Genomic DNA, 27247 nt, shown 5'->3' on the forward strand with positions numbered 1-27247 from the left:
ACTACCATAAAGCTGACTGGGATTCTTTCCGTGATTTTCTTCGTGATGGCCCTTGGGTAGAAATCTTTCGTCTTGCTGTCGACAAATGTGCTTCTTACATAACTTCTTGGATTCAAGCTGGCATAGAATCTTTTGTTACCTCTCGAAAATTCCAGGTCAAGCCTCACTTTCTTCCATGGTTTTCCTCACATTGTGCTACTGCAATTGCCGATCGAAACCATTACTTCCATATCTATCAACAAAACAATTCTTCAGAAAACAGACTTCTGTTTATTATTGCTAGAAACCATTGTAAAAAGGTTTTGTCTAACGCCAAAAATTAGGCTCTCGTGACTTCTGGAGAATCTTTAATATTATCAATAATAAGGGCAAATCTGTAATTCCACCTCTCTTGTATGGTTCAGACTTTGTCACATCACCTAAAGACAAAGTTGAATTGTTTGCTAAAAACTTTTTATCGATATCATCTCTTGATTCCACTAGGTGCGTTCTCCCTGATATTGCCAACAAACAGGTCAATCCATTGCTTGACATTTGTATCACTCCAGCTTCTGTATCTAAAGTGATTTCCTGCTTAGACTCTTCTACAGCTTGTGGCCCGGACAACATACCTGTTATAGTCTTGCAAAAGTGTTCTCCGGAGCTGTCGTCTATACTTTCAAAACTATTCAACAAGTGCTTATCAGATTCTTGCTTTCCAGCCTGCTAAAAAACAGCATCTGTTATCCCTACTTTCAAAAATTTTGGAGAGCGATCTGATTCGTCTTACTACTGTCCCATTAGTCTTCTTCCTATCATAAGCTAGGTTTTTGAATCTTTAATTAACAAACATCTAATAACTTACTTTCTGATCATCAATATGAACTTCTATCTTCTCATTCTACAGCTGATTTGCTAACAGTGATAGCTGATAGGTTTTATTGTTCATTAGATAAAGGTTTAGAGGTTAAGGCTTTTGCTCTTGACGTTTCTAAAGCTTTTGATAAAGTTTGGCATGCTGGTCTTCTCCATAAGCTTCTTCTTATGGTGTATCTAGCAACATCTTTAAGATTATTGAATCCTTCCTTTCTAATCGTAGTATAAAATTTGTCCTTGACGGACACCACTCTTTTTCTTAATCTGTAACTTCAGGGGTTCCTCAAGTTTCTATCCTTGGCCCTATATTCTTATTAGCTTCCATATGTTCTCACACCTAAGATGGCATTGTTTGCTGATGATACTACCATTTATTCTTGTCGTGATAAGAAGCCATCACTCTCTGATTGCTTGGAGGGGGCATTTGAGCTTAAAAAGGATCTCACATCTGCTACAGCATGGGGCTCACAGTGGCTGGTGAACTTCAATTCAGATAAAACTCAATTTTTTTCAGCCAATCGTTATCGCAATAATTCAGATCTTCTTATATTTATGAACGGTAATGTACTCGATGAGTTATCCACTCTTCATCTTCTAGGATGAAGAGTGGATGACTCTTTCTTGAAAACCATATATCAAATCTGTTGCAAAATTAGCATCTGCTAAGGTTGCATCTCTTTATCGAGTTCTACACTTTCTTACTTCGATTTCTATTCTCTATCTCTATAAATCTCAAATCCGGCCTTGTATGGAATACTGTTACTATATCTGGGGCGGATCTTCTAATGATGCCCTTTCTCTTTAAGCCAAGGTGCAAAAACGCATTGTAAACGTAGTTGGACTTGCTGCCAACCTCAACCATTATCACATAGTCGTAATGTTGCTTCTCTTTCTCTTGTGCCATCTACTAACATTCTTCCTCGCATTACTTGTCATTCGATTAAGTCTCATTCTTTTTTGTGCCTGTTCCTAAGTGCTCCAAAAACTCTTATTCGTCTAGTTTTTTTCCTCGAATATTAGTTCTTTGAGATTTTATTTTTTTGTAAACATCTTTGCTTCCAACAAGGCTGCAATCAACCACTAATTAAAGTTGGAAGTTACTGGAAGAGAAAAGATGAAGAATGTAGAGATAACGATTGACGGACGACTTAAAGGATGCGCTTCCTTTATCTTGCTTTCCTGATTGACATAATTTGCAATCCTTTAAGTCGTCTGTTTATTCCAGACTTAAAGGTAATGGAGTGAACTGAAAAGTGTCAGACGGTGTAAAGTCGCGAAATGTTAAGTCGACAAAAATGATGCGTCTTGAAAACATTTGAAATATTTTGTTTGCATATTTTAAAACAAATTCCAAATAATTACGTCACCGTCTTTAATAAATTATCAAAAATGATAATAAAATTTAATTTCGTTAATTTAATTCCTATGAAAGTTAAATTAAAAAATTAAAAAATAAATTATGAAGATGTATAAGCATTTTAATATTTAAAAAAAGTTGCTATTGTGATTTGTATGAAGCAATAATGGTTGCTTATTTCTCTATTTAACATTTATTCCTTATTTTTATTCTAATATATTTTATAATTATAACAATAATTCATATAATATTGGTTTAGGAAGGAAGTTTTAAGATGGTACCTCAGTTACGCTATTAACTTGCTTAAATTTTTTATTTTTCTATATTTTATTACTGCAGTGTTATTTTATGAAAAATTGAATGCTTGGATTGTTTTGAAACGACTTTTTAATGTATGCCTAAAAATACATTTAAAACATGATAACAATTTAATTCATACAAAAGGAAGATTTTAAAGGTAGATTAAAATTTATTTATTAAAATTATGATTATTTCAGACTTTTTTTTTTATAATATAATGTAAATAGAATCTTGCTTACATTCAAATTACACATTCTTGAACTTTCAAGTAGTAATATATATATATATATATATATATATATATATATATATATATATATATATATATATATATATATATATATATATATATATATATATATATATATATATATATACACACACACTCAAACATATATAAACAAACAAAAAGATATGTTTGTTTGTATGTATATATATATATATATATATATATATATATATATATATATATATATATATATATATATATATATATATATATATATATATGTATATATATATATATGTATATATATATGTATATATATATATATATATTTATATATATATATATATATATATTTATATATATAAACACACACATATATATAAATATATATAATAATATATATATATATATATATACATATATATATATATATATGTGTGTGTGTGTGTGTGTGTGTGTGTGTGTGTGTGTGTGTGTGTGTGTGTGTGTGTGTGTGTGTGTGTGTGTGTGTGTGTGTGTCTATATATATATATATATATATATATATATATATATATATATATATATATATATATATATATATATATATATATATATATATATATATTATTATATATATATATTATTATATATATATATATTATTATATATATATATATTATTATATATATATATATTATTATATATATATATATTATTATATATATATATATGATTATTATATATATATATATATATATATATATATATATATATATATATTTATATGTGTGTGTATGTGTGTATATATTCATACATACATTTATACAAGGCTTTTTAGATATATATATTAAAAACAATGGCCTGTTATTAAAGCTATGAAAGGCTTTATTAAAATTGTATATTTAGAAAACATATTAATATTTATTCAGTATTATAATTGTCAAGGTTACAGCCACCTAAAAATGTGTCTTTTGAGTATTTCTTCAAGTTGTTTATGTCCAGGTGATTGTTATAGTAAAAATTGTCAAAATTACAAAAATAATAATGTGTAATTAACAAAAATAAAAATAATATAAAATTAATATGCATTGTGCATTCAAAAAAAAAAAAAAAACGATATTTAATAACATAAATAGTATGTTGGATTTAAAGTCTGACCTAGTAATCAATAGTAGTAAGTGGTATTAAAATTGCATATGCAAATATTATTGGTCTAATCAATAAAATTAAAAAAGTTACATTTTATGAAAAAAAAATTAAACCTCATATACTTGGACTAATTGAAACCTATCTAAAGTCACTAATCTTTAATAAAGAGGTTAAAACTATTGGCTATTCCTTTATAAATTTAGAATTGTTAAGTGCTCATACTAGTGGTTGTATATTATAATATAGAAATGACATAAAACTAAATTCAAATATATTGTCAAAGATATGTCATTGGTTATTATCTACTAAACTAGTCATTAATAAAATAACTTTTATTTTAGTATTTTGTATAGATCCTTAAAGGAGAACATAACCACCTCCTTGGATTTTTAGTGAATGGATTAAATGTCTCATTCAAAAAAATGTTATCATTCATTATCAATATTCTTTTAAATGACCAACATGCTAAAAATATAAAGCAATTGAAAACAATGAAATGTCAATGAACCAACCAGAATATTAGCAAAATCTAGCACATGTATCTATTAAGTAACTACTAATTGTGTACTCTTATAGAAACTAGCAAGAAAAATTTTCTGACCATGAAATAATTAATTGTAAATATCTTTAAAAGAAGAAGATTCAAAACTAAAAATGTAACCAATAGTGATGTCAATACTAATAAACTGAATTTAAAATTGATTATTCATTATTAAGAGCGATTTTCAGGCAAAATCTGTGGAAGTGCTCCCCTTTAAATTGTTTTTTTTAAGTATTGCTAAGAATATAAAAACCTGTCAGGGAAAAAAAAGTTTCTGAAAATGTTTTGTTTGCTTGGAACCCGATTTTAAAACTAAGACATTTTTTTAAAAATTTTTTCAAATAAACTTTTTGCTATCTTTGAATGCATTTTTTTAACAAGAAAAGAAATTGCACATAACTTTTTTAGTTAATGTAAGACGTAAAGTTTTAGACGTAACCCATTAGCTCTTTTTAATAAGTATAAAAAATTTGCTTGAAAGTGTGCGGCTGGGTAATTATCATAGTTTAAAAGTACGAAAACATTTACATTAGTTGATTTTAATTAAGATTAATTTCTAATGGCGAAGAGTTGCACATGACATTTCTTTCAGAATATATAAGTATTATAGATATTGTGTCAAAAAAGGAAAAAAGTTATGTGTTACCTAAGGCCTTTCCGTATATTAACAGGGTGTAAACTAGCCCTGTTGGGTCCCGTCAAATGCGGTATTCCCAAATGCTCAAAAAGTTCAAATTCCCAACCCAAATAAAGTTTTCAAAATTAAAGTTGAATAATAATTCTAAAAATTATTGAAAATTAATTATTTTTAAAAACTAATAGAAAAAATAACATACAAAACTCTAATTTGTGTAAAGCTTGAAATAAAATCGCCATTATTGGTAAAACAACGCAATTGCATAACTGTGAAAATGACTATTGGAAAAAACTTCTTGAGAATTGGGATTTTCCCAGCCATTTTAGAGATTTTCACTGCAACTTGCTTGTAAAATTTGTTTCTCAAAATTTGCAAATAGTTTTTTGCAATACCTTTCAACAACGGCAAATATTATATTAAAAAAGTTAGCAAGAAATAGAGTACAATCTAAAAAAAAAAAAAAACATGTTTGGTTTAACACCCACAAATGCTATTTCTTTGGAAGTTTTTCCCTTTTTGGCTGAAAAGTTAAATAACTTATTAACTCTTACTGCAAACTCTACTTCAAGTAGTACATGTGATTCGTCAACAAAAATAATAAGAAGCCGCCTATGTCAGATACATTAGAAATTTTGATCAATTATGGATTTCACTGTATGTCTTTTAGTTCTCTTTTTTTGTTTGGTATTTTAAATCAACTGATTTACGTGATCCCTTTGACTAAAATCATTTTTTACTTATCTACTATCTTTTCTCAACTAACTTTTTTAAAATACCACCTCTGAAGTATAAGTTAAATACATAAAATGTTTTATTATTATAACAAATTTGTACAAGAAGAAATTTATTTAACGAGAAAAATAGATTTCTTTACTTTACTGCTTGCTTTTATTTAAAATGTATATTAAATGCGTATAATAAAACTTAGATTAAATATGTTTAATAACAAGAATGTTTTTTTTATTACAACAAACTGATACTAGAAATTTAAAAAATAAGAAAACTGGAGTCACTGCTTGCTTGAAGTTAAAACATAAAAGTAAATTTAAATTTTTGAATGAACCATAGTTATAAAAACATTTTATTAATTAAAATATAATTATTGCTATTCTTCGTTGCCACAATAGTGTGCAAACGCTTGCAATTAATATTTTTTTGTAATTAAACAACATTTGTTTTTGTTTTTGCTGAGATTTTGTGATTGTAACTTTGTTCCACTATGCGATTTGTCTAAAGAAAATTAATATTATTTATAAAAATGAACTCGCAATAATGTGAAGTATGAAATTTATAAGCTCATGTTCATATTTTCAAATCTTTTTTATTTTTAAAACATTTCTTTTGAGGACACAACTTATTACAAGATGGTGTAAAGGTTCGTCCATAAAAAATGTCAAGCAGAATTTAAACAATAAATAGAAGATCATTGGCTCTCTTCCGCGGAGATTTTCAATTAACATAAATTGCTTTATTACTTTAAAAATCGCTATTTAATTGAAGAAGAGATATATATTTAAAAGATTTCTCACAATTGAAAAAGAGATATATATTTAAAAGATTTCTCTTTAAATGAAAGCCGCAACAATATATTAGGATTAAAAATAAATCAAATATATTATTCCTAATAATAATTAATATACACTGATTATTTTTTAATATAAAAATATATAATTCTTAATATATCTTTGGCTTAATTTGCCGTGTCATTGTGAAACTATGTCTAATTTTGTGTTAATTTCATATTTATCTTTAATATATATTACAGATGGTATTTTATTTTATTTTTGGCGCTGTCCAATCAATGTATGCAGCGCTGCAGTGGAGTGCAGTTTCTGAAACACTTTTTAATATCAGGGAGGGGAAGGCTGGGGGTAGGATTAGAAAATTTTTTTGACAAATTCCCAATTTGGTCAAAATGCTGTATCAAATTTATTCCTGGTTAACACCCTGATTAAGGCTTGAAATTGAAAAAAGTATTATAGTATTTTTACAAAATTCACATTTCGAGAAAGCCACTATGTTTTGTAAAAATGTAATTATGTTAAAGTCTCAATACAAGATGGTTTTAATATAGTAATAAAAAAAACTTCTGTGATTATATCACACATATGTTAAAAAATGAATTGAAAATTGAACAAAAATTAGCAAGAAAACTTTATTGCTGAAGAAAAAAAATCAAAAAATAAGTTTCTTTTTTAAGTATAGTCATTTAGACACATCAAACAAGTTATCCACCTTATCATACATATACTCTACTCTGCTGCAGTATTTTTCTTTAAAAATATACTATAGTCTTCTTCGGATAATTAATAATTGCCACAACCAATGATTAGAAAATGAGCATCTACTAAACAGATAATCTTCAGTTAGGTTAGGTAGTTTATGTCTTCTGGAGGAACTAGTCAGTGAAAAGTATTTTTCTTTTACCCGTTATTCATACAATTAATTCCGATACCAGATATAGATATTTAAATTTTTAGCAAGACTTTTAAAACAATATAGTTTAAAATTTATGATTTGTTTAATTTGTTTTAATTTGTTTTAAATTACCGCAAAACAAGTTAAATATTATTTAACTCGTTTTTTAATATCACTATTAGGGAATATTTATTTTCTTTCAGTTTTTTATTTATATTAAATAATTAAATTTAATATTACATTTTAAAAAATGTTTATATAATAATAAGGTATAGCTGTAACAACTGGAGTAAACAGTTGTGAAGTGCAATAACAGTAGATATTGCACTGTAACAGCTCAGTTTGTTTTTTATGTTTTAACAAATAGTTTCTGCAAAATTCAGATTTGTCGAGTTTATTTTTAAAGTTATTTATTGAAGCAGCTTCTATTATCAGATGTTATGTTGTTCTGTGCATTTACAACTTGATTTTGGAAAAAGTGATATCTGAAGGTATTTATGCAAAAAGGTTTTTTCGTTTGAATTTGTGTTGTTGTAAAGACCTTCTTTTGATGTATTTTGATAATTGTTTTGTGTTACATAATGTATAATTCTAATTGCAATCAATATCAGTCATTATAAATGTAACATTTGGATTTTTTTTCCCGATATGCATAACTTTGCATTTTTTATAATTAAATTTTTGTGAGCCAGATAGATGACCATACCATTATATTATTTATATCTTTTTGAAGGCTTATTGAATCATCCACATTTTTTATAAATTTTGATAGAGTTTTTGACTTGATCTGGCAAATTGTTAATAAAAATGCAAAAACAGCAGTGGTCTTAAAACTGATCCCTGTGGTACACCACTGATAACTTGTAGCCAATCTGAGATAGTGTCGCTGAGGACCACTCTCTGTTTTCTGTTAGTTTAAAACTTTTCTATCCATCTTAGGTAATTTCTCACAATACCATATGATTGAAGTTTAGTGATCAAACGAGAGTATGGTACTTTATCAAAATCGTTTTCAAAGTCTAGATACAACATATCAACTGTGTAGCAATTTTCTAGTGCATCTGTTATTTGTCTGTTATTCTGTTATTGTCTTCAAGAGTTTACAATAGGTTTATTGTGCAGCTTTTTTTTTCTGAGCTAATGATGATTTTCATTTAATAAGCTGTTTTTTGTTAGATAATCCATAATTTTATCTCGAATGAATGATTCTAAAATTTTACATGGGATAGAGGTCAATGAGAATGGCCTGTAAATAGATGGATTGTTCGTATTACATTTTTTAAGAATTGAGGTTATATTTGCTGATTTCCAGAGTTCAGGTAATTTTTTCTCAGTCAATGATTTTATATATATTAAATTTAATGGTTCACATAGAGTACTATGACATTTACTTAAGGCATTTGGGTTTATCCTATCTACTCCAACAGCTTTGTAAACATCTAATTTTTTAAATTTATTTTCAATATTATGGCAAGTTATTATATTAAATTATATTATCTACTTCTAAAATAATTTTAGTCTTCTATGGCATATTTGGTATGCTATGTCTATCTTCATTAACAAAAACTGAATTGAAACTAGGGTGTAAAATATTTGTTATAGATTCTCTATTTGTTACAGTGTTATTATATTCATCAGACATTTAAGTTATTCCTCTTTTAACTTTTTTATTAAAGTTAACATAACTGTAAAATATTTTGGGATTTTTTTTTTATGTTTCGCTTATTCTTTTGTTGTATTCCCGATATGCATAACTTCACCGTGTCTTTAACTAATTTATTATTTTTGTATTTTGTATCGTTGAACCAAAATGGGTGACTTGGATTTATTTGATATTAATTTATTCCATAAGGTTGTTTTATGTCTGATTTTGCCTTCATTTTTTTCTCAATCCATGCTTTTAAAGCTATGTGTTTATGGACTTTTTTAGGTATATAACTGTTAGATAATTTGTGATATGTATTTACAAAGATTTTGTAACAATCATCAACGTTTTTATTAGAGAAAACATGTAACCATTTTATAGTATGGAATGAATTGTTTTGATTATTTTTGAATGAATTTCTTGATTATTTTTGGCTTTGTAGTTAAACTTTGATTTCCCATAGGAAGTTTTTGATGTAGTTGGTTTTTTAAAGATGTAATTCCAATACAATAATATTATTTAAATTGCTCTATGGAGGATTATAGCCTATGATCAAGATATTCTCTGGTGCATCGGTTAAAATAAAATCTAAGGTGTATCCTTCTGACAGTGTGCCTGAATTAAATATTGGTTTTTGATGCTTTGAGTCAAAAAGTTGTCATTTAAATTGTCTAAAAATATTTGTGCCTGTCTATCATTCTTTGTCACTACTTGGATATTCTCATCATTCCATTTTATATTTGGGTAATTGAATCCTCCGGCTAAGGGTAAACCTGAATATTTGTTGCAATCAACACATTTTTTTGCTATATTTATTATTTTATTGATTTTTTGATTTGTAAGTAGTAAGTAGCATCTGGTGTACGATAAATGCTACCAAATCAGATATTCTCATTTTCTGTGTTAATGACACACTAGTTTTATTCAACTGTCATTTCTTCAGATGCTAGGACATAAGGAGTATAAGCAATTTATTTATTTTTAACATAGATAGCTACACCTCTACCATGGCATTTAGTTGAGTTAGCTTTAGATTGATTGTTGTTGAAAACATTGAACCCATTTATATTTATGTTACTTGATAAGTTAAACCAAGTTTCGGTTACAATAAATATGTCAGAATTATACACTGCTATTTCTAACAAAAACAAATCAAATTTATTGTTTAGTGAAATCGCATTTGTATATCTACAACATAGATGATATTTGGGTATTGATTTGCATAGCAATACTTGTGATTTAACATAATTAGATACAGGATTAAATGTTAAAGGGACAGCCAATAAAATAAAATGTTAAAGGGACAGCAATCAACAATTTATTTGTATCAACCTGCAGGTTGATACAAATAAATTGTTGATTGCTATTGTTTTGGTTTTTTTTATGAGTTTAACAATTTTGAAATTTCTTATAGTGTAGTAGTATTCATTGTTTTGATTAAAGCTAGCATGATTGATTTAACTTCACTATGTAACTGTTTAATAAGACCTCTTTCAGATTCTGTCATATCTGAGTTAAAGTAGATGTTTATCTTGTTTCTGTTAATGTATGCAGCTTTTAATACACTTATTTTGTCTAACAGATTGTCTCAATAATAACTGGTGGCATTTTGGACATGTCTCTTGTTTTGAGTCTGATTACTTTTTTTATTTTATCCTTGTCTGCATTTGTTGAGTCAAAAATATATTTTACCATATCTTTATCAGATTTTTTCTTGTCAATTTATCATGATTTGCTAATTTAACAAATATAATAATATTATTTTTTCTTTTATTATGTTATTTTTCCTCATGTAGAAACGTGTTTATAATATCATTTTGGCCTTTATTTGTTTAAACTTTTCTTTTTACAACTCCAATTATTTAGATCTTTTGATTTTTCTTGGCCCAATTTATTTTCTAATTCATTTACCCTTCCTTCAAGATTATTAATAAGAACGTCTTTCTCATCTATTTTTTTTTTCCAATTGCTCGATTTTTTCTTACATTTCTTGTAGTAACGTATTTATGTCTGAATTTTTTGGTGACATTTTAAAAGTGAAGCCAAACCAAATCAACTCTCATCAATACACCAACTTTAAGTTCTTTGATAGGAGGGCTACCAACCCAAACCTACCTCTGGGTTGTGAACTTTTTAATTAGTATATAGCTTATTAACACAAATAGAACTGTTAGTTTTTTGTGTTTTGTTATGTCATTTTGTGTTTTTTTCCGTTGTTTTTTTTTAATAAACGAATTTCTTTCTTTTCTCGACATTTGTTTAAACAAATTAAAATACGTTAAATTTTTATTTGATAAAAATGATTATTTCTTAAATTTCTAATTGCAGCTTTGCAAATAAAAATGATTTTTTATTTTAAATAAATTACCAAGTAACAAATAAAAAAATTACATTAGGTAATTTATTTATTTATTATTAAAAGTTTATTATTTTATTAGCAATTTTGTTGTAAAAGCAAAGATTATTTTTCCAAACGCCATTTATTAAAATTATATCGCTGTATATATCATTTATTAAAAAATAACTGCTGCGCTTTAACTTGCGTTATAAAAGTTTAACTTATGTTTGGTGCAAATCCTTGATGCAGACACGGAACATTTTTATTTAAAATTTAATTTTGAGTAAAAGAAAATCTTTATGAAGGGAAACCGAAAAAAATAATTGCGATAAAAATGAGCTAATTTTTTTAAAAAGAATAAATAAAATTTAAGTAACATTTTAAAATAATATTTAGTAACATTTTAAAATAAATTTGACAGTTAAGCGGTATGTGCGGTAGTGGTGTAGTGGGTAAAGCGGTATATGCCATAGTGGTGTGGTAGTAAAGTGCCCGCTTCATAAGCGAGAGGTTCCGAGTTCGATCCCCGCCATGTCCCTGCTAGTACCGCGCTCAACTTGTCTCAAGGCAAAAGGAGGACATAGTATGAAGTTTGACATTAAAAAGTTTGTTATTGTTCCATATTTTGTGTGAAATACATTTTTTTAAATAAGTTTATAATATAGAACTACAAAAGACCTCCCATCTGTAGTCTTCATATTGCACTAAGCAGCATTTTGACAGTCCTTTTTGAGATGTTCAGAGTGGGTCATTGGGAGACAGAGACAGGTAGTTGTTTCTATTGTGAAGCAACACGGCTTTGAAGCTCCAGGATGATCTGTCTCCTTGAAATGAACTAGATCAAAAGCACTGAAATTTTATGAAAATAAAATTAAAACACATCTAAGCAAGAAGCAACTGTTCAGTTTACCTTCAAGTGTTTTCTCGCAATAATCGGATGTGAAATGCAATTTTTTAAATATTTTTTTTGGCAGGCAATCTATCAACAAAAAAATATTTTTTAAAACTTTTTCTAAATTAATTAAAAAAATAACAAAAACAAAGCTTACATTTTATAGTAAAAATTAAAGATGACCCAACAAGAGTGTATATATATATATATATATATATATATATATATATATATATATATATATATATATATATATATATATAATATATATATATATATATATATATACATATATATGTATGTATATATATATATATATATATATATATATATATATATATTAGGGCTGTCCAAAAAATTTTTTTTTTTATGTTTTGATTGATTATTTGTTTATTTTGTGAGATTTGTCATAGTATTTATCTGTGCAAAAAATATTTACAATCAGATAATGTTTAGGGGGTGCTCAATGACCATAAAGTTTTACGAAAAATGTGAAAAACATGGAAAAAGTAACAAAGTTCCACAAATTTCTAAAACCCGGTTAATTAGATTTTTCAGATTTGATCAGTTTTAATTATCTTTAAATATTAAATTCTGAATACAAATTACAATCCACATCCACTTTAGACTGGTTTATTAGCAGAGAAATTAATGAAATAAAATACTGCAATACGACTAAAGTTCTGCGGTTTTTGTTATATCAGAATTTTTCCAAAATAAAACACTAGGATTTTTGACTCTTTGTCATTGATTAAAATACGAATTATAAACAAAAAAACATATGAGCAATTAACATTTAATTATCGTAATGTTATAGTTCGTGCAATGTTAATGCTAGCGAGGACTATAACTCTTCAGAGTACACTTTCTGGCATCTGGCACTCGCTTTCTGTGATCCTCAACCACCTGAATTAACCTCTGCATTTCAGATTCATTCCTTGTAATCGATTCATTAAACATCGACATTAAAGCCACAGATCGTTCGGCAGCATCATTTACTACTTTCAATGAATATACTAAACTTTTTCCTTCTTGGTATTCTGGGGAATCATTCCAGGTAGCTGGATCGTTGTTGAACAGAAAATCAATATCAACCTTCATTGACCGCAACGCACTTGCTGAAACTGATGTCACCAGCATGTCCAGAGATTTCTTCTCTAGACTTTCAATGTTCTTTAATTTGATCAACCTTTCAGACCAGTTCTCACCGTGAAATTTCATGTTGGAAATCATTTTTCGCTTCTCTTCCGTTTGAAGTTTGTTTGAAAACAAAGCTAGTGGGACCAATTCTGGTGAAAGGTACCACAAATGGTTTTGAAAGTTCTTGACTGCTGCTTCGGAAATCGTTTTATTCACAACTGCAAACTGCTTAAGTTGCTGAAACAGAAACAAGTCATTAACTGGAGCATCGCTGGCATTTGTGCATGATATCCAAGATTTTACATAAACCAGACTAGCAAATAAGCAAAATTCACAGAGATTTTTTTCCTCTTTTGTGGTCAACTTGAAGTCTTCACGAAATAAATAAATCTTAAAGCAATAAATAACCTTGGCCATCCAGCTAGCCATGTGATAAGCACCAGGGATCTTGAAATGATAATTTTTCTCTTCTTGATCAGGCAGTTTTCCAAGTATTAACAGACAGAGATCCATGATTTCTTTGTAGTCATCCCTTGGCATTTTAACATGCAGGTTTTCTTTGAGGAATGCAATCACTTCATTTTGTAGTTCTTGCACCAGGGGTATTTTCATTCGAATGTCATCCAGAGGTTTAAAATTTCCTTGATTAACTTTGGGCCAATATTGCTGAAATCTCTGGAAAAGAGGTATGTTGGGACCAGACGATGGTCCAAATAGTGATCCAAACACTCCTGCTACTATGATCTCATGAACATGGTGTCTGCAAGCGAAATATAACAAATTTCTACCTATATGTTTCTCTAGAACTACACATGCACCATTTTTGGAGCCAGTGTTAGAGGCTGTAGTATCAAAACTCATTCCAATAACATCACCAATTATGTCCCAGAAATTAAGCAGATGAATAACTGCTTTTGCTTGGGCTTCTCCAGTTCCAGCTGATAGTTTTGCTATTCCAAGTATTTTGTCAACATTGTGACCTGTCACACCTACAGATAGCCGGTCAACATTTGCTTTAGGGGCTGCAGAATTTGTACGATATATCATCAGTTTGCCATCCCAGTGGACGATTAATGGTGGTTTGTCCAAATCGCAGAATTCAGTTCGAACAGTGGCTTCAATATTTGATCGATGATAGGTTCGTTTTCTACGGACTGTAGAACGTGACAATGATCCATCATCGAGGTTCTGTCCACCAGCCCTTGCAATTGCTGCTGCTAGTATAGTAAATTTTGTGTCAGATAGATTAATTCTGTCTAATGTTGATGAAACATCAGGCGAGTCAAGAATTGTATCTAAGATACATTGTCGTTTTGGAGTACTTGCTAAACTTGATTCAGCTGACCCTGAAGAACTTGCTTTACTGACTTGTTGTCTGTAATAAACAGGGATTTCTATCTCAAAATCTCTATCAACCATTTTGTCATTATCAACAGCATCGTTATCGTTGTCATCACTATAACTTTCGTCATGTAAAGGTTCAATAACAGGAACTATTGCACTCGCACCAGATTGTCTTTGCTCTTCTTTTAGCTTTCGTTCTCTCTCTGCTTGTTTCCTTGCTTCATTTCTTTCTTCTAATTTTGAAAGTTCTTTGTCCTCTCCAAACATCACCATTTTTCTCTGACATCTCTGATCCAATAAAAATTCTTTATCTTCTTCAATTCTGATCATGGTTTCAGCATCCTTGTGGGCAATGTCAAAAAGTAGGCCAATGGTGTCTGTAAATGATTTCTCTCTCGATTTCTGAGAATCTGACAATCTGGATTTTTTTTTTTTTATTAATTTAAATTCCTGGACTAAAGTTTTCAACTTTAAGACTACATTCGGATGAAATGCTGTCGGAATACGGGCTTTATTCCAAATAATAATCAGTTCATCAACAGTTGTTTTAAGACTTTCAGGCACTGACTTTTTGGTTGAATTAAGATGATAAAAAAATGTTTTTAAAACATCAGATGTTAAGGGAAGAACTTTATCTGGAAGATTTGGCTCTGGTTGTCCAATTAAAAAGATTTTGGTTTGAAGTCGTGTAGAGATAGCAACACGAGATGATGCTGCCATTTCAATGATAACTGAAATATTATGAGAAAATCAAAACTCAATACCATATTATACAAACTTATCATTCAGTTGTTGGTTTATGCAGCTGCAGCAATATATTATAATAATTATTACTAAAGAAATTAAATAAATATTTTCAAATTAGAAATTATTATTATCTGCACTTAATAACAAACAATACACTACCAGACTACCATGCTAGTTTTCTGTAATAGGTTACTAAGGTTAGGTACTATCAAAATATTAATACATTTGTTGTCAAACTGAAATTCCAAATAAAAATAATATTTATACTTGTAAACCTTTTTATTCTGTTTGAACAAATTCTAAATTGAGTTAAATAATAGTATTAAAATTATGAATACAGATTTTAACAAAATGATATAAACACAGTTGTTTTAAACACTAGCAGACGTTTTTTAGTCTGGTGCCCTGATGACAGTTAATCTGCTGCACTTTAATTAATCTATATAGCACGCAATCAGACAATATTTCAGTGGAAAAAATCTAACTAACCAGGTTCTAGAAATTTTTGGAACTTTGGAACTTTTTACACGTTTTTGACGTTTTTCGTAAAACTTTATGGTCATTGAGCACCCCCTAAACATTATCTGATTGGAAAGATTTTTTCCACAGTCAATTACTATGTCAAATGGCACAAAATAAACAACTATGCATTCAAATCCGAGAAAAATTTTTTTTTCCTGTGTTCACATGAACAGCCCTAATATATATATATATATATATATATATATATATATATATATATATATATATATATATATATATATATATATATATATATATATATATATATATCAGGCCATGTTTTAAAGCGTTATACGTAGAGCGATTTATATACGCCTTAAGCGATTTTGGCTAAGCTACTTTTTATAATTTTTTAACTTTTAAATTAGTTGTGAGATAAAAGAAGTAATTAATTTAAAAAAAAACCACATTAACTTTTGAATAACGATATGTAAAATTATTTGTTACAAAAGTTTGAAAGAAGTTACATTAAAAATAATTGTTGTAACTTTTTATCACGATGATATTTCTTATCTTTTTATAACAGTCATATTTAACGTAATTCTACGCTAAACTTTTTATCTAAATACTTAGCAACATGAAAAAAGTTTGTCAATCCTTAAGTAGAAATTTTTTGCAGATATTTTTAATAAAAATTCAGTAAAAATTTATATTACAAAAAACATTCTGATTGAATGAAAAAAATTCTGTAATCTCTGATAAAAAAAATGTTAAGACATTTTTTCGAGATATTAAAAAAAATGTGCCAATATATGAACAGTTTATTTTTATTGTACTAAAAATTACTTCTTCATTAATTGTTACCCTTTGCTTTTCTTATTAGTTTAAAGGTATATGGATACCTTTAACTTTAAGATAAGCAAGGGGAGGGGGCCCGGCACAGAAGAAAAAAAATTTCCTGTTACTCTCAATTTTTGAATAAAGACAATTTGTTAAATTTCTTCTGTGTGCAATTCAATAATTTTTTTTCATAAATCAATTTATATGATAAAGCTAAAGAAATCATGAGTAGACTATAACATCCGCTGGTGACACCAATATTACGTTAAATATATTTATATAATGAAGGTTTCATTATGCACTCACACATTACAGACTCCATTAAATTACTACGTTAAATTAAATTAATAGGCATATTTTAGTTTAATGTCTTTTTTTTTACTAATGACTATGTATTTTTCTATATAAAATAAGACAAACTAGTATATAAAAACCTAGTATATTTCTATTCTCTCCAAATTCGTTAAAGTTCGAATATGGATTATATTTTAAAGGATAAAAGAGTTACTTTGAAAACTTTTAAATCATGTGACTTTGTCCATGCTTTTCTAATTGAAACTATCACAGAAAAAGAGAAGACTTATATTATCAAAATCATATGTAATTTCTGTGATCTTTATCAAAATAAAATTTTATCCAAAACTAATGCCATAAGAGCAGCTGCTCTACGGTTTATAAGTGGCACAAGTCATGTTAAAATATTTTAACATGTTAGTATATTTTATTAAAGTTGGTATTTAAATAAAAATAAATATTGTTCAATAAATAAATTAAATTTTTTCTTGACAAAGATTACCTCATATTTATTCGCCTTTTTTTAATTTTATTACTCTAAATTAAATTGCAAACAAAAAAAAAGAGTTTTGTAATTACACGTAGAATGAAATACTTTTGAGTTTGTTTATAAGTTAAGGAACTTAATTTTTAATGAACAATTTTTAACGAATGTTTATTATAAACAGATACGATTCAAATTATTAAATATACTTGTATTGTTTTAGTTGAGTATTTTTTTAAGTTTGCATGATTAAAATATTGTGTAGAAGTATTTAAAAAGTTTTTTGCTTTAAGAATAATTAACAAAAGTGTTTGCATAATTAAACTTTTATATTTAATTTTTTTTTTAATTTAATGAAATTCAAAAAAAAATTCAAAAAAAAATTTAATTGTTAAAAATGAATAAATTTTTAATCATTTTTAACGATCAATTGGTTTAAGTCTGGTGATTGAGTAACCCATTCGAGCATTTTGAACCCTGAAACTTTTAAATATTCGACGACCGAACGAGCCGTATGCTTAGGATCATTGTCGTGTTGAAAGATAAAATTATCTTTCAACCCGACAATTTCTGCAGATGAACTTAAATTATCTTGCAGAATTGATTTATATAAATATTGATCCATTCTCTGATCAATAAATGCCAATTTCCCGACTCCGCTCGCTGCCATACATCCCCAGACCATAATATTACCGCCACCGTGTTTAACTGTGGCATTCAAACACTTCAATTGAAGCTCTTCTCCTGGCTTCCTCCATATCTTTACAGCTCCATCAGAGCCAAATAAATTGAATTTCGACTCGTCAGACCAAATGACTGAGTCCCAGAACTCTTGTGGCTTATCCACGTACTTTTTTGCCCATTCGAGCCGCTTCTTTCTATTGATTAGGCTTATATACGGCTTGTTGCGTGGTGTTCGTCCATGTAAATTCGCTTCATGCAAGCGATTTCTAATTGTTTGCGGTGTGAGAGACAATCCAAAATACTCCTCCAACTCTTTTACTGCTGCTGTTGTTAAAGATCTTGGATTAATTTCAAATCTTTTGATCAAAGATCGATCTTGACGCGCCGTAGTCTTTCCTTTGCGTCCTCTTCCAGGTTGATTTTCGAGGTATCCAACTTTTTTAAACTTTTCCTCGATGGATTGAACAGTTGCAGGCAATATACGTAGCGTTTTAGCTATTGATCTTTGGCTTTGGCCATCTTGCCATAACGCAATTACTCGTGCACAAAGTCCGATCGAATGAGATGTGTAGCTTCTTTTAGGTTTTATATTTTCAATGCTGGTCATTGCTGGAAAGTTTATTAATATAAATATATAGTTTAAATTAATATAAATAAATAATATAATTAAATATAATATAATTTTTGATACTTACCATTTGAATTTTCTTGTTGCATGTTTAATTTTTTTGTCAGGAATTTTCAATAAAATTAGTTCTTTATTTTTTTAAGTATAACAAATTCAAATTTTTTATTTTCAAACATATGATTTTTAATGTATTTTTTAAGCGCTATCTTTTGGTGAAATTAGTTTTTCAAAAAAGTTTATACTTTTTGAGAAAAATGCATTTTTATTAATTTCTATTGGCTACATGATTAATTTTTTTGCTCACTGTACATATATATTATTATTTTATATATATATATGTATATATATACATATATATATACATATATATATATATATATATATATATATATATATATATATATATATATATATATATATATATATATATATATATATATATATATATATATACAGTATTTGACAAAACATTTGCAACCAACATCGAACAATGCTAAAAAGTGTTCCTAATTTTACATGTCTTAAAAACGAAACAAACTATACTACAACAGCAAACAGTTCAGAAGTCTGGAGTCATAGCATGCCATGGCATGAGCAATCAGTTGACAGGTTACAGCACACAGGCAGAATTTCGTTGACAAGTGCCATTTTGCAGCGGACAAAACAAGTGCAACTTTTTTGGTTTGTTTCATTTTTTTAAGTCTGGTCCGTGTTAATGTCACAGAAGTTTTTTAATAATTAAAGGAAGTATCCAAAAGTTTCCAGAAGTTTCCAGAAGTATGCAGAAGCTTCCAGAAGTTTCCAGAAAAAGCATCTGAAAGCATCCAGTAGCATCCAGAAATATCCAGAAACATTCAGAAGCATCCAGACGCATCCAGAAGCTTCCAGAAGTATCAAAAAGAAGCATCTAGAATCTTCCAGAACAGGTTCACAAAGATTCATTTTATTATATAAGAGACATGTAAATCGACATGTAATTCAGTCAGTATATGAAAGTCAATCAGTCAGTATTATCAAGACAGTTTATCGAAGTGAGTTTTATCAAAGTGTTTTATCGAAGAGCATCAATACAAGAAGTGAAATACAACAAGTGTTTCATTACATCAATACAGTCCACATCCAACCAAGACGTTGTGTTCCACAGAGCATTATTGTATCATCACAAGGTAAATGTAACACGGTAAGCCTTGAGAAGCGTGATTATTTATTTTTATGACTTCAAGTGCAAAAATGGCTCCCGACAGTCTTGGATTGAAACTAAGAATTAAAATTATTGGCGATTACGTAAGTGGAATGTCACAAAAAAGTATTTGTGATAAATATTGCGTGAAAAAATGGACCGTATCAAGACTATGTTCCAAATATCGTTCTACGGGGAAGTTGGCAGCAGATAACAAAGGTAAAAGACCGCGTTCCGCCACTTCTAGAAAGGATTCTATGATCGTCAGATCCGTTAAGAAGGATCCCTGAATATCATCAGTCGAGATACAAAAGCAATTAGAGCTGCCTGTATCGGACCGAACAATCAGACGACGTGCTGTTGAAGCTGGATTGTTTTCTCAATGCCCTGCAAAGAAACCGCTGGTTTCACTAAAAAAACAGAAGAAAAGACTCCTGTTTGCTACATCTCATATTGACTGGAATGTGCAGAAATGACGAACTATCCTGTTCAGTGATGAATCGAAGTTCAACATCATTGGGAGCGATGACATTTGCCGTGTACGTCGACCGGAAAATGCCTCGATTTACGTTACTGCTATAAGACCGTGAAGCATGGTGGAGGCAATGTAATGGTCTGGGGGTGTTTTTCTGCTAACGGTCTAGGTCCAATACATCGAAACGATGGAATAATGGACCGTTTCATGTATAAAAATATCCTGATAGATGTTACCTCATGCTGAGTGGAATATCCCAATAAAATGGGTTCAACAAGACAACGATCCGAAACACACTGCAAAAGTAGTCAAGCAGTGGTTTCAAGACAACCACCTATCGATGATAGATTGACCGCCTCAATCTCCGGATCTCAACCCTATCGAGAACCTGTGGGAGATCGTCAGCCACAGAATTAATCGTGAAGGTGTTCATAATAAGGATCAACTGTTTGAACAAATTCAACAGGCCTGGGAAGCAATTATACAAAGTTTCATTGATCACCTGATCGAATCTATGCCTCGAAGATGCAAGGCTGTGATCGACAACAAAGGATTCGCCACAAAATATTGATAGCGAAATACAGCTTGGTCAACATTTTGTCGAGTTGCACTTGTTTTGTCCAGAAGGAAATCAATTTTTTTTAATACTTTTGATTAATTTATTAATTTTCGTGTACAAATAATGAACTTTGTGATGAATAAAACTTGAAGAACTATGTCTCTAAACAGTTACATAGTTATTTCTCTAAATTAAAAAAATGCAGCACTTTTATATAAAGAAACTAAATTAACATTATTTGCTTGCACTCGTTTTGTCCAATACTGTATATATATATATATATATATATATATATATATATATATATATATATATATATATATATATATATATATATATATATATATATATATATATATATATATATATATATATATATATATATATAAATGACTAGTATACTTGAAATTTTTGTATAATTTTATTTTATTTGAGACCAGGCATGACCTAAATTTGAAATACTGATGATATTAGGGATCCTTTAAATGTTTAAGGTTTTTAAGGCATCTATTATGTCGAATAAAGCAAACTTCAAATCATGAAAATTTACAAAATTAAAATCATATTTAACCAGTAGGAAAACTAAAATAAAAGAGTAGAAGTATTAGTATTAAAATTAGTATTAGCATTAAAAGGTAGATTTAAAATTTTTCAATTAAAAGTAGGCATGAATCAAAATCTGTAAAATTTTAAAGCCTTTTAACAAAAAGGCACTTTTTAACCAAGTTGGAGACTTGCTTTTATTTCTTGAATAAGTTCGAAGTATTATTTTTAATGTTTTGAGTCTAATGGTTAAAAATTTAGCAGCAATTTTTTTTTAACAATTGAACAACATGTAAATCCTCATAAAAATGATGCTACTACATCTAAATCAGTCGATTTATGTACGGATTGCAGAGCCAACGCGTTTGTAGACTGACTGTCTAAATTTACCAACTAACTTGTCTGAAGGGTCTACATTTGCTGACTGAATTGTCGAAAAGGGTCAAATTTGCCGATTAAATGAACAAAAAATCATTAATGGGGGGTGTCACACACACCCTCCCCGTATTATTTGTATGCTTGTGCAAATAATGACTTCCTAACAGGAATGTACAATTCACAAAGCAAAATAAAATAATAAATATTATACATTTAATAATATGCAATTAATAATATGCCTTGTAATAACTTATACAATTGATAATAGTACCTACTACACTTATGAAAATAACTTATCTTTTTAAACGTTTTATTAAAGTTACACAAAATGCTTTTAAATTAACAAAACAAATTACTACTAATGATTGTTTAATAAATAAACAAATTTTATCAAATTTATTAAAAAGTGTTGTATATAATATTTTTAAATTGTATAAACATTTATTTTTTCAAAAAGGTTGTAGAAAAGAAAAAAAAATGTTTAAAAAAATGTAGTCTTTTTAAAATAGTATTTTTTAAGAATTTCATGCTCTAATTAGTAAATTAGTTAAAAAGAATGTTTTCAACTTTTTTGTTCGTAAAAATAGGAAAAAATAAATAATATGCGCCTGCGATTTAAATTAAATAAACTGCCAACAAGCAATTTAATTTTAGTTTGAGCATTACAACATTATTAATAAGCGCTTCATGTAATGAATTTTAAATTTATTATAAAAGATTTAAACTCATTCATTCCTATCGTAAATTGAAAAATTATATATACTTTTTCAAAAGATAAAATGTTTGTTTAAAAGGTTTTAAAAAAATTGTAAGCTTAATTATAAAAATTAATTGCATGAACATTACAAAATTAATCCAGGACTTCCAAAAGCATTTTTATAAAAAGCTTAACTCCTCTTTTTTCATGAAAATAAAAATTGTAAATGTGGCTAAATCTAAAAAAAAGATTGAGTACAGCAAAAATGCTGCAAATGTGATTTGTGATGAAAAGTTTTGAACGCTTCAAAACTTTTCCATTAATCGACAAAATACATGTTCATATAAGTAAATAAAGTTATTTTATATTCTTGTATAATTCACACAAAATGTGTAAAAGTTAGTTGTCACAAAAGGTTTTGAACTTATTCGTAAATTAAAGTAACTCAAAAAGTATTCTTTCTAAAAATAATGATTTAAATGATTTTTAGGAAGACATAGAAAAATAGTTTCAAATGTTTAAATTTATCATAAAAAATACATGCCTTCAAAAAAAAAATTATATAACATTTTTTATTAATTTACATATGCGTTTATGTAAACAATCATTATAATTAATTTTATGGTTTTATTTAAAGCCTTGGCGTAGAATAAAAACTTTAGAAAAGATCAATGATTCAAAGTTATTCATAACATAACACTTTTTTTATTGCATTAGATTTGTTACAATATCAAAATAGCCATGGTCAAGTTGTAAAGAAAAAAAAAAAATTGCGTTGTCAGTTACAGAGTGCGATCACACGCCATTCCTGTCCAAGTCTGATGTATGTATGTATGTATATATGTGTAAAGGCAGGTCTAACATTTTGTTAGACCTGCCTTCTAATAAATTTAAAAAACGAAAGAAATGTAGTGTTTAAAGTTGTAAAGCAACTGATTAGGAAGAAAGGGATGCTGTAGAGATAAAGAAGTTTTAGTTTTTGTTTTTTTCTAGAACTTAGAAATAAAAAATGTTTGTTTGCAGTAAATAAGGTTAAAGAACCAGCAGAACTAATGTATCCTTAGTTAAGCCAATCTCTGCAGTATTTTTTTAAGTAGAGCTGATGTATCCTTAGTTAAGACAATCACTGCAGCATTTTTGCTGTACTCAATCTTTTTTTTAGATTTAGCCACATTTACAATTTTTATTTTCATGGACCACAACATTTAGACAATAAAAAAAGAGGAGTTAAGCTTTTTATAGAAATGCTTTTGGAAGTCCTGGATTAAGATTTTTAAATTAAACTTTAATTAAAAATTGTTAAAGCTTTTATTTTATCTATAATCTCATAATGCACTGGAAAAAATGTAATTAAAAAATTAAAAATTGTGACATTTAAAATTGGTGTTAAATCAAGTATTCATAATACAACAATGTTACAATGAAACTTTTTTTTAAAATTTTGATATTTTTTTGACTATTTTACACAAATCAGGTTTATGTTTTATAATTATGGCTTTGAAAAATTGGCTTTTATTAACCAATTTTTCAAATAATATATTTAACTCAAAAAAAAAAAAAATCATTTCTGCTGGTTCTTTAACCTTATTCACTGCAAGTAAATCTTTTTTTATTCCAACTAAATTTTCCATCCCTTCAACATCTCTATTTTTTTCTAGTCATTCGTTTTACCTCAAAACACTACATTTCTTTTGTTTCTTAAATTTGGCATTTCGTCAAATAAATTGCTCATACATTTGAGCTCTGTATACATCTTGTTTTGTCTTGCCCTTTCTCAAATGAAATAACAGCCTGTCTGCTTTATTCTCAGAATTATCTTTAAAAAAATAAAAATAAAATTTCTTTTTTCTTTTACAATTGCATTAACTTCTGCATTTCACCACCATGATCCCTTTATCTTGTTTGTTCTTAGACATACTTCATCAGATATTTTTGAAGCAAACAAACTTAACAGACAAGCTTGTTGTGGGGAGAAACAAGTTATGTGTTGTACTACCAGGAACACTGTGAAGATTAAACTTGACAAAAAAAAATATTTAAGGGTCCTTTAAGACACTTTTAAAAGCATTAAACGGGTCCCTAACTATCAAAAAATTAAGCTTTAAAATTTCAAAAATAATTTTATAAAAAATATTGGAAAAAAAATTTATTATCGTAAACTCTTATCTAACAAACTACGTACATATATAAAACTTCTGTTTTTACTTTTAGTGTTATTTTGTACAAAAAAAGAAGTGATGTTAGGGTATGGGACAAACGCAGGTTAAAGATGACGGGAGTCGCAAGCATAAAGATGGTAAAGCAAATCATAAGCGAGCTAACACACCCGGGACTAACCAAGAGCCAACAGACAAGTTTACTCTGCCATGGGATTTAAGACCTCCTGAAAAAATTGAGAATGACGAATCTGTGAAAATTAATGGTAAGGACATAAAAATTGAAAAAACCATTTGTGTCAAATTATGTAGTCTATTGTAGTTGTTTAAAATTTCAACTTATAGTAGTGAATGGTATGATGTTACAGTGAAGCAAATTTATTTTTGAAAAAAAAAATTTGCTTGAAAAAGTATATATTGTAAAAAAAAAAATTTATATGTACAATAGTTTTTTATTATATTTTTGAGCAGTTATGATTAAAATTTTTATTTATTATTATAATTTGTATTTGACAGATCTCTTGATAATAGTTTTATGTCTATTATGTTTAAATTTAATGTATAATAAGAATAAGGAGTGGGCTTTTTAAAATGAAAAAACCTCAAACTAAAATCTTAATAATCCAGTTTTGGATATTCATTAATGTATGTAGATTTAAACCAAATTAAAACCCTCACAGTACTGCTAATCAATCTCAAAATCTCCATTTGAATTGATGTCAGAAATTCTTTGTTTTGAAATGTTTTACAAATTTACCATTTGAATATGGATATTTAGCTCTTGCAATTTTCCAGTAAATGGCATAGCTTACTTCAGTGACTCGGTGTATTAAATGATAAACTTCTGTTTACAGAATAAGTGACTATTTTTGTTTTATGAATTTTTGACTTTAATAAAATGATAAATGATTTTTCATGTAATATTGTTTATTTTCTATTATAAAAATGAAACAATGAAGATCAAACACCTTTGTTTTCCATTTTTATCAGCAAAACATAAAAAGTAATTATTTTGATTCTTTTAATTATTTGTTAAAAAGTTTCAGTTTAATTTGAAATTACAATTTATCAAAATAACACAGAGCTCATTTTGTTAGTGTTAGTTTTGGGAGAATTCAATTTTTTGGGATTCACACATTGCATTATTTTATAATTTTATAAACTTTAAAATAAAGTCTTTATGTATTAGATAAATTAATTTTTAAAAATCATTCAATTTTAGATTTCATGAGAAGCCGCCCTCTTCCACTCCCTCCTCCAGATGGTGATAAAAGCAGCCAAAAAGAAATTTTAAACTTTAGTGGTATTGATCAGGACAAAATTTTTTTTGTACAATATGACTTTGACTGTGGTGATATTGAAAATCAACTTTCTGTTTCTAAAGGTGAACTGGTTCATATACTAAAATATGATGAACAAAAAGTTTGGTGTGAAGGACAAAATAAAAATGGTAAAACAGGATGGCTTCCCTTCTCATATGTTGTTCCTTTTATTAGTATGCATAAATATGATTGGTATCATGGAAGAATTTCAAGGAATCGTGCTGAATATTTGTTGAACAGTGGTATAAATGGTAGTTTTTTGGTGCGAGAAAGTGAAAGTGCTCCGGGTCAACATTCTCTTTCATTAAGATATGATGGGAGGGTGTATCACTATAGAGTTTATTTTGAAAATGACACTGTTTATGTTAGAGAAGAAGCTAAGTTTAAAACGCTTGAAGAATTAGTAACATACCATTCTCGTGAAGCTGGAGGTCTTGTTACTAATTTACGATATGCTGCATTAAAAGTTGATAAACCAGCAGTATATGGTTTTTCGCCAAAAGATGATGAATGGGAAATACCACGAATGGATATATTTATGGGACAAAAGTTAGGCGGGGGACAGTATGGAGAAGTTTATAAGGCAGAATACAAAAAGTATGGAGTGACTGTAGCTGTTAAAACTTTGAAGGTTTTAATTTTTCTATATTATTATTTTTTGAATGTAATGTAATGCTAGGTAAATATATATAAATACATATATATATAAAAATTAGTAAAAAAACTTATTTAAGGCTCATCAGGAAGTATGTTCCTGATGGCAAAACAAATTGTTGAAAAAAATTAGATAAGTATTTTTATTAATTTATTATTGCTCTGTTCTTTAAAAACATTGAGCACTCTATTTGTAGAATACAATAACATAATGTATATATATATATATGTGTGTGTGTGTGTGTGTGTGTTTGTGTGTGTTTGTGTGTGTGTGTGTGTGTATATTTATACATATACTTATTTTATATATATCCTAG

At 28.0% G+C, this 27247-nt stretch overlaps 1 protein-coding gene across 2 annotated transcripts in view; it reads left to right on the forward strand.

Moving 5' to 3' along the window:
- Positions 1–2449: 2449 nt before the first annotated feature.
- LOC100192227 (tyrosine-protein kinase ABL1) overlaps positions 2450–27247 on the forward strand; it is a 42659-nt gene continuing 17861 nt past the window's right edge. Inside the window, exons 1-4 of one of the 2 annotated variants that reach the window (XM_065791109.1) lie at positions 2548–2669; positions 23516–23621; positions 25010–25220; positions 26177–26907. In XM_065791109.1, coding sequence (XP_065647181.1) covers positions 25046–25220; positions 26177–26907 — 906 coding nt within the window. In that variant the 5' untranslated portion in view covers positions 2548–2669; positions 23516–23621; positions 25010–25045. Of the gene's footprint in view, positions 2670–23515; positions 23622–25009; positions 25221–26176; positions 26908–27247 lie in introns of both variants that reach the window. The other variant, XM_065791108.1, reaches the window with a different exon arrangement.

Source organism: Hydra vulgaris, chromosome 02 (assembly GCF_038396675.1).
Source record: "Hydra vulgaris chromosome 02, alternate assembly HydraT2T_AEP".
NCBI classification, from domain to species: domain Eukaryota; kingdom Metazoa; phylum Cnidaria; class Hydrozoa; order Anthoathecata; family Hydridae; genus Hydra; species Hydra vulgaris.